Genomic DNA, 14,837 nt, shown 5'->3' with positions numbered 1-14,837 from the left:
GCAGTGCAGATCACACAAAAGTTTCTTTTTTTATTAAATTGAATTAACAGCTGCTATTAAATCATAAGTCCTGATGGATGCTTGGCAAGGTGGCTCTGTGCGTTGTCATCATCACTGTGATTATCATCCAGTTAAGACTTGTGCAGTGTGATGAAATGAGGTCAGGCTAACTTCTCTTCTTTTTTTTGTTTTTCTTTTTAGGAAAATACAACACTAACACGACATCTTGATTTGGATTCACCACAGACATCATCTACAGTGGCAGTCCGGGCTGCTATACTGGCCAGATGGCCGTTTTTCCACAGTCCTTACCGAGTTACACCTGCAGGAAAGGAGCCCGCACGATAGAAATATCATAATTTAGGGAAAAAATAAGATGAGGTAAGCTCCTCCGTTTTCGAGCCCTGTTTTCCCGCCGTGTTTTTTTTTTTCCGTCACCTCTCAACATTCTGACAACTCTTGACATTATCTCCCTGCGACCGAGGTTACAAATACACACAAGGCAGTCTGAGGCTGTAAACATCCCCGACTGGAAGCTGTCTATCCGCAGAGCTTTCAGTCTGATGTTTACTGCTGCCGACTGCCTCCAGCTCCACAGAAATGAAAAGAAAAGAGCCGGGGTCCGTTTATCTGACCTGTTTTCTTTTTTGAAATCCAAATTGTCTGAGATTGTCTGTATTAATACATACTAATTAGGCCCTTGTAGGTCATGTATGCACTGTAACTCTGTGTCCCTATATCAGTTGTTCAGACTCAGTTCGTGTAAACATCCTACACTCAGCTGTAATCAGTTGCAGCAGAGGCTGAGAGAAGGTTGTTTACTTGAACTGGCTGGAAGTGACACGAAACGAGCTGAGCGAAGGTCACCCGTCGCAGGTTTATCAAGTCAATTAGTCCATTTTAAAGAGGCGATTAAATTTAAAAAATGCCAAACTTTTGTTAGACACAATCTCTCAGACTTGTGTTTGTGTACCTTTCTTCACCTCACACCACTCTAAACTCTGTGTTGAGCTTTTAGAACTTCCCTTGTTGACCATTTCACATGCTAAACAATGCATTGAATTTATTAATGTAATTTATAATGCAGTCCTCATGGATGAGCTAATGAAAAATGTGATATATGTGACATATAAGGGCTGTGCTGATTGCTTTGTTTCCTTGGTGACTGTGTTGTGTCATGTTATGTTATAGTTTTCAGTCCTGTCGATGTAATAAAACTTTAAAATAAGATAACAATTCTATCAAATTTTATTAAACATTAAGGGCCAGCAGCATATAATATAAAATGTCATGCCAGGTTTGTGTCAGTGGATGAGCTGCAGTTCAGCTCCAACAGATTTCCTGTTCCTGCTTTCATGTTGACCTCTTAAATGGAGTTCTATAAATAGAAACTCTGCTAGAGCCTAACGGAGCAGTCTCATTTCTGGATACATCCATTAATCAGCAAGAGTAGGTAGGTTAGTGAATAAAAGAGGAGTTTATTTTTACCATAATTTGTGTGTGGTGCTCCAATGCACGACTTAATTGTTGACAGATCATGCGTGGCACTGCAGCAAAGTAAAGCCTCGTGAACTTTCGGCGTCGATTGATGGGCAGGTGTTTGATTTCTTGTTCTTGAGCCGTGTACGGTTTAATGTTTGTTTAATGTGATATATAAAATGTAACAACTGCTGAAATGTTCAAATGAATAAAAACAGACATGGAAAATCATAATATATTCTGTGTTTGATAACATCTTCCAGATTTTTGAAGACTTGTAAGTGAAGTCATAAAATGTTTTTTTTCCATAAAGTACAGTATATTTAACACTTTAACGTGTTATGAAAAAGCATCACACCAAGAGATTTGATGAAACGGACACATACTTAGACAACTTTTGGGGTAGGAATATTACCATTTTTTAGATTAAACACAAACTAAAAACTTGTGAAAGGCTTGCAGGACTAAAACAAATCAATGTATGTTTACTTATCAATATATTTCATTTATTCACTTTTTGCATCATAATATTACAAACAGAAGATTTGACTTTTAATGTCTGACTGCTGCACATACTACATGTTGACCACTAGATGTCAGACTTGTGCCTCTGTTTGATCAGTGGTGTGTCATTGGTGAGTTACTGATTGGAGAAGTTATGTAACTACCGACTCAAAGATCATTTCTGGGCGGTGTGAACATGAGCATGTGTAAGATGAAAGAAAAACAGAATTATACAGGAGTGATCCAATTGCTTTGACAGTCAAAACAGATTAGACAAATTGGCACATAGCAGCTGGCTCATGTCTAAACAAACAGTGGCGTTCAGTTTTGTTTCACAGTAAATGTCTGAGTTGAGACAACTCAATGACTGTATTCTTTGCTGGCACACCATCCAAAACAATGCTGGGTCACATTTTCTCTTCCTGCACAGCAATGCAGACACTTCATTGACTGGTTTCTGGAAATGTATTCAATTTAATAGGTAGGCGTCATATACAGCTTCATTATCTGACATAAGTTTGTTAAATGCATTAAAGTTTGATCCTTCGGTACCATGCATTTTGTCCATTTGTTGGTTGTTCCACAACTTTGGTCCAGACTTAAATATCTCAACAGCTACAGTATCAGATGGATTGGCATGAATGCTTGGCTTTTTTTGAAGTGTTAATAGTAGTTTTCAAGCCCAAGGTCTCATGTTGAGTCTAAATAAAGTAAACCCACCTTCTTAGAGAATCAAACATACATGCCAAATCCAACAGCTCAGACTGCCAGGTCAATTGGGAGCCAAGAAAACTGGGTCCAAAGAAAGAGGGAACCTCCAAACTGCCGGTATAAGGCAGGCTTCATATAACCTGTAAACCATCCAGTTGCGTTTGATTGCTATTCTGAGAAGAACGTTTTTTATTTATTTTTTTTATTTTGCTGGGTTCCTCTCCCCATTGGTTTGTTTTTCTCTTTCTAGCTGAGGCTTGTCCTCCTCTGTCCTTACTTGAGTACGAGTCCATTTACTTTAAACTATTGTCAACAGTGTTCTCAAACACAACCACCTCTGTATTATTTACAGTTATACAAATTCAATGACATGAAAGCTTTGCAATGATATTATGACCTTGTATTGCATAACCAATGATTTACCTGCAGTACTTGTTTATATATACCAGTGGGGAAAAATTAACTAAATCACTAATAACTTGATGATTAATTAAAGTTTTGGTGATTAAAATCATCAAGTCACACTAATTATCTTCCTTAAAGAAAAAAACAACACACAGAAAACAACATTCTAAATATGAGTTATTACTGTATGCGGTCAGAAATTTTTCTTGCTTTTTGTATCATAATCTTACATTTTTCAACATATCTCCCCTGTTAACCCCCACGATCAACTAGCGGATGGACAGACTAAGAATATAAAGCTGGAAATTACAAAAACTTTGGGATTATGGGATTATTTAATAATTTTGAGCGTTCCAGAAAGAAAGACATAACCCGACATGACATGACATCACTTCACATCACGTCACATCATATTTTGCCCCTTTTTCCAAATCAGTTTGGGAACTATTCTTCTAAACAATTCATTAAACCAAATTACAAAGTGGATAAAACTAGAGATGACACAAAATGAATATATAGGTATTGTAGATACATAGATAACACATCAATACAAGCATTTTGAAAATTATACTTTGAGACTAATACCATTGTTTTAGTTATCAGCCAGAGTGTGTTTGTTTATATACTGAAGCACTGAAAATTCCAGTCATACTCAGAAGATTCCAAACCAAAATGAGAGCACATAATCACGCAGTTTCTATTTGTTGTTACAGAGTGACATTTAGTTCAGTTCAGTGAAATGAAACAATGTTTTGGGCTTCTTTGCTTTCTACTTGAAGTCCTTTTCTAATGCTTAAATAATGAAATACACACACACACACACATATATATATATATAGTGTATATAGAGTGTTTCAGTTTTTTGTGATTATATTAAATGAGATATTGAGAGTAGCTGAAGTTAAAAATAACAAACTATCAAAAAATATCAATTAATGTGTCTTGTAGTAGATGGCAATATGATCATAGTCAAGTGTTCAATAGTATGCCTATTTGCCGTTGTTTATGTAACGTACATACAGCATCTTCTTTAAGCCTATTCTTCAAAGCAGAGTTAGTCCAGACTGTGAAAACCTAACGTCAGCACCACAGTTTTGTGTTTCTATACTCTATACTGTTGGTCTCCCTCCACTCCCCATCACTTGCCTGCATCACCAATCTACTCACCTCTTCCCACTCCCATACAATCTTGTTGAAACAATGCAATTAATACAATCAACATTAAAATTGTTTCATTAATTCAATTTATTCAAAGAAGAAATCACTATTTTAAGTAGCAATGTGCTGTTAGTCTTACTGTCATATATGTTTATGTATGTTTACCTAATTACCTAACACTTAGCAGCAGGAATGGGAACTCGACAGGTGGAGAGTCCCAATTCTTACACATTGCACCTTTAAAGAGCCAACTCAACAGTCAGCTCTGGATAGTTATGACTGAGGGGCTTCCTTAAAACCCAACACTCCTGCAGCGTAAAAATAAAACTGAGCCAACCATTGAATCATTATGTTTGGAATGGTTGGAAAACCAAGGTCAGGACAAAGTAATTTGTTTCATCACAGACCATAATGCTCTTCCTGCTGACTCTGCTAGAGGTTTTCTGCCCTAATATTTTCATTAAAACTAAACCAAAGAGCAACTTTCCTTACATTATTTCAGATTCTTACATACAGGAAAAAATATATAAGATCTGTCCTAAAAAAAAGTTCCCACAAAAAACATTTGTAAAACTTTACCTTTAATGTTCAACGGGCAGAGCATCTAGAGACTAATGCCGACCAAGATGGCTAACTTCCAGTTTAGCCCAGCGCCAATCTGAATGGGGATAAGCTCCAGCAGAGCCCCAAAGCATGCTTCGACAATGACAGTGATGAATCACACATGAGACAGCCAGGGCTGGGCGGCAGGTAATAAAAGTTCCACCGCCCTACCACTGCAGCAGCCCATCAGGATTTGTCCCAGTATGCCCATTGGCCGGTACACCATACTGCCTATCAGGAAGCCTTAAGTATGCCTCGCTGCAGTGAAAATAACAGTCTCAGTTCTGGGATCTGCCAGCCAAAACCATAATTTTCAGTCAGGGCATGTTCACATCAATGCCAAGTGACCTTTATATTTAATACAAATTATTCTCACTGTATACTTGTAACCGCTCAAAAACACACTGTAGCATTTCCTGTCAGTTTGCCAGTATAAGCACGGGTCATCACATTGATATACCCAAATTAGCCATTAACATTATTATGAGCTACGCCCGTGTATAACAAGTCTTTTGTTTGTTTGTAGTTTATTTGTGTTATGCATGATTATAGAAAATGTGAATTCAACAAGTCAAGCCAAATCACTGTTAATTGTGTAATAAATAATGATACAAATGACCAATAAAATGCCAAATCGACTGATGCTCATGCGTTTGACAAAAGACAGAGTCACAAACAGAAAAGGAGAAACATAAATTAACATATTTTGTAATAAACCATTTTCTGCTTCTCTTGTAGTTGTTGAATAACTTTGTATTTATGCATTCCATTTTTAGCATTTCAAAGTAATGGTTCCAGTTTCCATCTCTGACTGATCCAAAACCACACCACCACCTTTCAGTCTTCTTCTTCCTTGCCTTTTGCTGGTGCATCAACATTTCTTGGTGTATTAGGCCTACTGCCACTAGCTGTCAGTGGAATAGCATGAAATTGTTGGCAGAATGTATAATGTGACCCCACTTCATCACACACATGCATGATGAGAGTCAGAGTCAGAAAGCCACTGGATGGATACTTGCCTTTCTTTTCCCAGCCACATTTCATTTCAACATATTTCATGAAAGCTGGATTGAGCCTCATCACCTGTTATAAAGACTTAACCCTTAAACTGACATTTATAAACCATTCCTTTCTACAATGAATTCCAAACACAATGCAATTTATGACTTCATGACTAATCAGGTATCTATATGTATGTTACTTCCATTGAAAATCATTTAAAATACTCCCCAGATCCTTTGAGTTCGCAACACTGTTTTCCCCTTTGGAGGTAAAAATTAATATTTAAATTCAGTAGAAAGCAAACATGAAAAGTGATCCAAATTATTGCTCTTTCTCTGCTAGATGTTTGCCATATCAACTTTATAAGATGATCACGTGTCAGTGTTCTGTTCACGGATTCATAATACATGAATGAACAGGGAATATCTGTATCTCCCTCATGCTTCCCTCCTTCTCCTTCTTGGCTGTTTTGGATTCAGCCCAGTCTGAGAACGTTTAACAGGTGGGCTGGATTCCAAAAAAAGCTTAATTCGATCGCTTGATTTGATTTCTTTAGGAAGAAGCCTACTGTTACTGTAATGACCACCCTAAACTATACTCAACTACAAAGTCTCCTTATAGATGTTACTTAGTCATCAAAATGGAAATTTCATGTAAATAAATGCATTTAATGTTATTATTTATTTATTTTTATTGTTATTTAATTTCCTATTTATGAATGCACATTAAGAGAGTCACAGTAAATAGTTTATCTTGTCAGAAACTCCACAAGATGTCTTAATAGCTCTGTCTGGTTGCATAACTTGGATTTATGTTTTGGTCCCAGCATAATTTTTGGTACATCCATGATTCATTCTAAAAGTTATGAGCAGAAATATATTTAAGATCAGTAGTTAAAGAACAATTATATCATTGGTCATTGGTTAACATTGCATGAAAATCCTGCTTGAAATGCTTATCAGGCGCTTATTACATATTAAACAATCCTTATTACAAGCACCAATTTCATAATATACCTACCAGCTAGCGGCATATTCAAATAATTTATCACTCTTTTAAAGGTGGCGCCTGCCTGCTTTTCAGCCCCAGGTGATTTTCATAAATTATGTTAAACCAACCAGACGTGTCTGTACCCTGAACAAACATGTTTGTTTAACTTAAGTCTTTAAAGGAAGTTTTTTGTTCAGACATTTCACATTGTGAGAAGGACACATTTCAGAGTGAGAATGTTTTCCACATGGCAAACAATGATCTTTAAATCTTGGGCCTTCAATATTTTTTAAACTGTGACTCAAAACAGGTCTATGACAGGTCAGACAGGTCTATGCTACTTTCCATAGCTTTTGAAGTAGTGTACATTTGATTTTTTCTCAGTCCAAGGCAAGGTCGACTCTATACTATATGTTCTAAAATCTATAGTATATATCAGACGAATGTAAAGCCACACTAGCAACTCTTTTTCTATATATATTTATTTTTTATAACACAAACACAAAATAAATGAATAAACATACTTACATATACAACCCACATTCAAAAAACACAATTAAAAAAAAAACAAACATAAAAAGTCAAGCTAGACTTTATCAACCTATCAATAAATATAAAGCATAATGCCAAAGAACAGCACTTCTGCCTGTAGAGTTAAGGTGTGTATTTGGCCCCAGATAAATATTTTATGAAAACCATGTGTTGCTTCAAAGCCCCTTAAGATGAATCCCTAAACCATCTGGAGAAACAAGGAGTGCTGGGAGCTTTCCGCTTATTGAAAACCACCCTCTTTGCTAACATAGAAAACATGGGTGCATCAAAGACCAGCCAAAAACCAGAAAAGTATGACCTAGAGTAATTTTGAGGAGTTATATCTACCACAAGATATAGAACACAAGATTCTGAATCTTTTCTTGATAATAATGTAATCTATGCTGTATGTACTATATCTGCAACCTGTCATTTGGATGCAGCGCCGGTCCTGGCCACATTTGCGCCCTGGGCGAACACCGCCCCATCAGTCTGTCCGCCGCCCCCCTCTGCCTTGTCAACACCCCGCTCCCAGGGCGCCCGCTCCGCTAACTTAACTTAATTGCCCATAGCTAAGACCGGCCCTGTTTGGATGGCATATATCCCCTTCTCCTCCTCTTCACATCTTCACAGCCAACTCCACACCAAGACGTGGATTTGGGCAGATCATACAGTAGATAGTGGGTGGCCTGCAGACAATAGGTTACGATAGACAGCATTCCTGTCCAATGTTAAAATATTTTACATTTTGCATGGGAATTTACAACCAAGTGTTATGTACAAATCAATTACATAAAATACTAGACATGAATTAATTTTTGTCTCTTGGGCTATACAAGGTATAAACCAATAGTTTCGTAGACTTTTGTGAAAGTGAATCTTGGTGGGTTTTATACCAACAAACAAATGACATTATTATTCAATCAAGTGTTTTAAAGAATGACAAAGCTTAATTGGAATATTTTGTAACAGTAGACAGAGCACTGTGGGTCAGTCAGAGCAGAGTTGTCTCTTGAGTTGTAACGCCTTGGTTTTTTAGATTTTTTTTGAAAGCTTGAATACTTCAAATACCGAGTGAGATCACCACAACTTCAATTTTTGTTTCTCAGCTAGCTTCTTGATAATGTCATACTCATGGGTCCCAGGATGTAGTCCAGTTTTTAGATTTTTGTCTGTTAGGTTTTCCCAATAATGATTCCAGTTTCCATCTTTGTCTGCTCCAAAGCCAAACACATGGACCTGGGAAAACAAGAATAAACATATAATAACTAACTGAATTACATGTATGACAGATTGCCATTACAATCAAACTACACAAGCTGTTATCGTATTGGTTTCACGTCTAAAAGGAGTGAAGAAGCTTCATTCAGTGAAGACTGCCCTCCCTGGGATGACAACAGAAAGTTCATAAAGGTCTTTTTCTTTTTCAAGTAAAGACTTGAAGCAATCCAAATATATCCTTTATCCAAGTAGTTTTTGTGTGTAACTTGAGTCTAACCTGATTTTCATTATAAAGGTGACAGATCAATTTTCTAAATCATTTTAGGTTGCGGTTGCATTTTAGGTTTGTCCTGGAGGACATCATGGTTTGGAGGACTTCTTTTAGAAACTCACAACATTGTAAAAGCCAGCTTAAAAATCTCATTATATGACACATACTTGTATACTTACACACTTTCCCCATTAGTCATCAGTTATTTGTATCCACTTGTCAATCATTAGTGTGTAGCACTGGTGACACTTACAAAGTAAACTTACCTCATCACAAATATGCAGGGCAAGATCCAAAGCCATGAAGCCTGTGGATGGATACCCGCCTTTATTTTCCAGCCAGCTTTCATGAACATACCTCATGAAAGCTGGATTGATCACCATCACCTGTTATGAATCAGAAAAAGCATTTAAACTGATTTTTCTGTGTTTTTGCAGTCAATAAAATTTGTTGAATGTGTCCAAAACAATACTCACCAAATCCTTGTTAGCTTTGATGTTTGACTTTACTGGCATGTATGACCTGATGAAAATCCAATGAAATGTCAAACTCAAGAATCAAACATCTTTGTCATTAAACATGATATAATAGGCATTTCAAAAGAAAACTAAAGCAGAGATGAATACGATTAATATGAAAGCCTAATCCAAGATGAGTTAGAGTTAAACTTTCACCCAATGAAATTGCTATCAAGTTCGTGGATGAGCCTCATTTGTTCTCATTACTAACAAATTTCAGACACCTGCACCTCCGCTCTAACGAGCCCTCATATATGGCGGTCCCTATACGCTCAAACTGGCATGGAAGTCTATCCCTCAACACGTCTTAGATCGAAGATTATTAGAAGCATCTTGAGGCTGTTTCTCATATCGCTGTCTCTGCACTGAAGCCTCATAGAGATGAACGGCGCATTTAGGCAACAGCTTACATGGTATGTTGCAGAATAATGGTGGTAGGATGTGTTCCCTCTCTTCTATTGTCATGGTTTAACAAAGAGACAGGACATGATCTCCAGTCTCATTCGTTTTTGCCATACATGAACGGGCACACTACATATTGCATTTGTGCTCAATGTTTGCATTAGGAATCTGTGCTGTATGATTATCCAGCATGAATGTTAAAGTGTATAAATACACTGCTTAGTGACTTAGTTGTGATTAGCAGTCAGTTGTGACAAGAGGGTTGCAGAAGTTTAATTGCTGTTTTACATCATAAGACTGGTTATATAAGCACAGGCTGAGTCCTTCAACCTGGCTTTTTTTCTTAGTGGAAATTCAGTTTGAACAGTTAGGTCCAATTTCACAAAAAGTCATGGGCTTCCAGTCACCCTAGGAGAGCAAGGAAAATACACTAATGCTGTGCTTATTGTCGCAGAAGAATTGATAAAAAATGTCTAGAAATATGTGCAAGATGTTTCATGTTCAAAGATGACCTCCTTTAGAAAGGTAATCCAAATCCAGCTTTAGCTATAGACTGTAACTCAAATAGCCTTGGATCACAATGAGCAGTGATCAAACTGAGACTTGCATGTATTACCTTTGCTTGTGTTTGCAGAGGTAATTATGTATATGCATAGACTTGCTTTGCAACCTATGAACTTACTGGTTGTAAGACCGAAGCAAAACACCTGAAAGTGGTCTATAATTTTATCAGCTGAATAAATTATCTCAAAATCTACAGGATAGATGGGCAGATGGATTGGATTGGTATATTCATGGTTCCGGGGAACTAACTTTAATTATCTATTATCCGGATTCGAACCCTAAGCCACTGTGGCAATTGCTGAGCCTTTGTACATAGGGCGCACACTCTACCTACTGAGCTAACGGGTGGGTTACTGATAATGCAAACCAAACACTACTGCTGCAGTTTCACAATAAATTATGCAACTAAAAGTAGTCAACGGAAATGAAATGTCTTTGTCAGTGAGCTTGACACTTACTGCTATCATTCATCAAAAATGCCTCCACAAAACAAGACAATGGTCATTTGGGGCATTTCCTTGACAGCGGATCAGTTTGAAATATTACAGGCAGCCATAGTGAGCAGTTAGATGAAGAGCTACAGGCGACAGGCTACACAACTCAAACTTCTCAGCAAGGACACCAACTCCTTTCACTTTTACTGTTTGCAGACTCATGCCATGCGCAGCATAAAATCAGATCATGGTTACTCACAGAATGATGGGAAAGGCCAATTATGGCCTGACTTCTTAATTTCTATTGTTGCCTCCAGAATTCTGTCTCCTGTGGTAACTAGGTGTCATCAAATCAACCAGGACTGAAATCGTGTCAAAGCAGTGTGGATTTATTTAAATCAAATTTGTGTAAATGGTAAATGGCTGCATTTACAATACACACGATGATGTGTAAAAGGCTGCTACTATGCGGGGTCCTGGCTTGACCATCTGGAGAAATCTGGGGTTCAGTGCCAAGCCCAAGGACACTTCGACATGTGGCCGAAAAGAGATAAGGTTTAAACTGTCAACCTTGTGCTCAATGGATGACCAGCTCTACCTCCTCTGCTATTTTGCCAGACAACTCACAGAAATAGTCGATCTCGCTGATTTGCTGCACTAACAGAAGACAGTTTCATGACCAGTTAAAAGCTGCTTGTAGTAACTTTGATATTGAACTCTTTAGTTCTACATACTAGGGACAAATGTTCATAGTCTACAGGTATGACTCACTCTCCAAAAAACCCCGTGGTGAAGGCCTTCATCAGCCACTCAAGATCTTGTATCTTGAATGGAACCAGCACAAGATGAGTGGTGTTGTCTAAGTCCACAGCACTCTCTGGATACATGATATGATGAGTTGTTCTGGTCCCAACATCTCTTTCATAGCCTTTGGTATGACCACCATTCATTCTACGTAATACAGAGGGGAAACGTCACTGTCCTCAACAGAAATACATGTGAAGACTGCTTGAATGTTGACTTTTTATAGCTGTTGGATTTACCTTATGATGACATCATGCAAATCTATGAGAGGTCCATAATATGATCGCTTCAGATTGCCAGAATTTCCCACCACGGCACAAGTCCTGCAGCGGTCAGGACTGGGTTCTGTAAGATCTGGACTGGGTGGGAACATTTGAAACAGGTTGTCCACTGTTTTATTGTAGACACCGAAGTTACGCCTTTCATTCTGTAAGTGCTGACACACATACCAGTTATGAGTTATATCATGAAATCAAATTGTCAAACACAAAAGGTTTGACAGTAAAGATGACAGTTTAATGTAATTATAACAGGTTGAAAGACTGTTTTCTTGCAAGGTGACAGCTTACCTTCCACCAGTTAAAAGCATCCTCTGAAAGATTGTCTTCTGATGACAAAAATGGTTTAACAGATCTGTTGAAAAGCTGCATAAACCACGGATCATCTTCTGATAAACATTTCTCACAAGCACAGGGGTTTGTGCTTGTCGAGAACCTCCATGACAAAAGCACATAAATGAAAGTCACACAAAGCAGGAAAATGAACACCCTCACTTTGAAATTCATCTCAGCTGTGTGATGATTGTGACTGGGAAACAGTTCCAATCTGTGAAGAGTGTGGTGAAATAAACAAGTGAGTTTACGTTCAACATGAGGGGAAAATGGTCATATTGTTTCTTTAAAGCTATAACGATCAAAAGCACCACATAAACTCATCTTTATAGGTAAAACAGCAGCCAAGTTTTGGTCTGTGTAATTGTATGGGAATTAATTCTTACAGTAAGTGATACAGCCCACATACAGGGTAAGACAGGTGGGTTGGGAGGCTACCACAAAGGCGAAGATAATACTTTAATGAGTACTAGAACATTTCTAAAGAAATTTTGAGTGTGCCTGACATCCATGTTATTTTGAGAAGAGATTTTTCCAGAAGGAGCAGGGAGCACCTGTGCTTTCTCTAACTCCTGAGGCCAAAGTTTATACAATTTTCGCTGAAAACTAGACAAGGATATGGTCCACGAGACAAGGATTATTGTGGTCATTTCGGATTTTGGTTTGAGGCATATCTTATAGGTTGTTTTTGGCCACCTTTGAGGGGGATCATTCAGACATATACTGTGCATCTCAGTGGGACAGTGCATGCAGCACCTGTGACTAATTACTCTGACCTGCAAGCTCACCCTGGGTGCTTGGCAAACTCAAGCCTGCCTTTGACTAACATGTTTGAAGTCTCTGTATGATATCAATGACTATCAAGACTACATTTTTAATGTCGGCCATTTTATCCTTGTCTCTCGCAGACACAAACACTAGTGATGTGTCGGTCGCGAACGAGCCGGTTCAAAGAGCCGGCTCTTTTAAGTGAACAATGGGAGCCGGCTCCTGTCCGTCTGCCGTTCTTTTTTTCTTTTTTCTTTTTTTAACTTTTCTCTTTATGAAAAGTACCTGCAGGCACTGCGGGCATTGGCTACGGGTGTCACGTGCATGCTGTGCAACCAAGCAGGGACGGGCGTGGGTAGCAGCGCTGAGAGGTGACAAGAGACAAGAGGAGGGAGACACGCTGAAGGAGAGAGAGGAGGGAAGACGAGGGAGGAGTGTGGTGCAAAGATATATTATTTTTTACACTATACCAAAAACATTTTGGTTTTATTTGTCCAGATGTCAGTGGTGGGCATTAACAAAGCACATTTACTTGAGTGCTGTTATTTAATTATGTTTTTTCAGTACTTTGTGTGTGTGTGTGTTTATATAAATATAAAAAAAATAAAATGTCAATAGCTGTCCTTTTTTAAAATTTCTATGCTTAGGTTTTTATAGGCGTTTCTATCTGCTTTGTGTAGCAGAGTGGTTCTTCAAGCAAGTTAGTGCATTCATTGGGTGGTTTCAGGGAGTTACAAGGGATTTTACAACTGTAAATGCAGTTGGCCAGAGCAAATTATTGAAATTCACGTGATATATGCGTTCAAATACAAATCACAAGTAAAAACAACGCTAAATTTGCCTGAAGGGCCACTCGGGAGCTGAAAGAGCCGGCTCTTCTTGGTGAGCTGAGCCAAATGATCCGACTCACTAAAAAACACAGACGCATAGATAGAGAGACACACCACACACAGACAGACAGACAGGGCAGACACACACACACACACACACACACACACACAGGACAAGTCTTTCAAAATAAGAGCCCCTTTAAAATAAGAGCCCATTAAAAAGGCAATGATGACACAGCTTGTTGTATTAATACTGAATTTACTGAGCAGTGTCAATAATAATGTATGGGGGCGACGGGGCCAGAGTCAGGCACACTCAAAATTTCTTTTGAAATTTTCTAGTCTATACAAATATACCTAAAATCTATGAAAATGCTTTAATCACTATACTTAATGAAAAAAAGCATATTCAGTTCACATTATGTATTAAAAAAAAAAAAATCAATTTAAATGTTTGTCTTACCTGATCAAAGAATAAATCCGCTTCCAGTCCACTCACACTGAGTAAACGTACATATGGTTAAAGAGGTTTGGAGAGTGATGGTGAACAGCAAGTACAGAAGTCTTCAGAGAGTAGGATGGTCCATATAGTGGTAAAGGGGTGTGGAAGGGTGTGGATTATGCAAATGTATCCAAGATCCATAAAAATATATAATGATAAAATAATATAATATTTTAACCTTCTTCTGCCATTAAATGAATAATATATATGTCCTCATTCAACGGAAGAAAAAGAAAATCTCTTCAACAGCCAAACAAAGTTTACAAAATCCATTTTGTACATGGCTGTTTAGATCTTTGCCAGACAGCATGCCAGAGTACCTAAATGCGTAAATGACCAATAAAATTTCATATTCTCGTCCTTATTTGGATCTTTTATTTTCAAGAAATTGTACAAAAACACATGAAAACATGTAAAAATCTGATTATAAAAGCGCAGCAGGATGTGAGAAGCATCTATTAATAACTTCAGGTGTGCTATACAAATACACTCTGTGAAGTTAAATGTGAGTCCGTTGGTAAATATAACT

General features: G+C 37.8%; 1 protein-coding gene across 1 annotated transcript; it reads right to left on the bottom strand.

Annotated features, from left to right (window-relative positions):
- Positions 1–8,463: 8,463 nt before the first annotated feature.
- On the bottom strand, positions 8,464–13,037 carry LOC104928578 (CMP-N-acetylneuraminate-beta-galactosamide-alpha-2,3-sialyltransferase 1-like). Its single transcript, XM_027286946.1, has 7 exons — positions 12,997–13,037; positions 12,167–12,311; positions 11,837–12,024; positions 11,565–11,744; positions 9,352–9,397; positions 9,142–9,261; positions 8,464–8,622 (listed from the first exon to the last, which is right to left on the bottom strand). The coding sequence occupies exons 1-7, from the start codon at positions 13,035–13,037 to the stop codon at positions 8,464–8,466; spliced, it is 879 nt and encodes a 292-aa protein (XP_027142747.1).
- Positions 13,038–14,837: the final 1,800 nt, after the last annotated feature.

The sequence above is a fragment of the Larimichthys crocea genome, chromosome XIII (assembly GCF_000972845.2).
Source record: "Larimichthys crocea isolate SSNF chromosome XIII, L_crocea_2.0, whole genome shotgun sequence".
In the NCBI taxonomy this organism is placed as follows: Eukaryota; Metazoa; Chordata; class Actinopteri; family Sciaenidae; genus Larimichthys; species Larimichthys crocea.
This window is presented reverse-complemented; position numbering and strand designations above follow the sequence as displayed.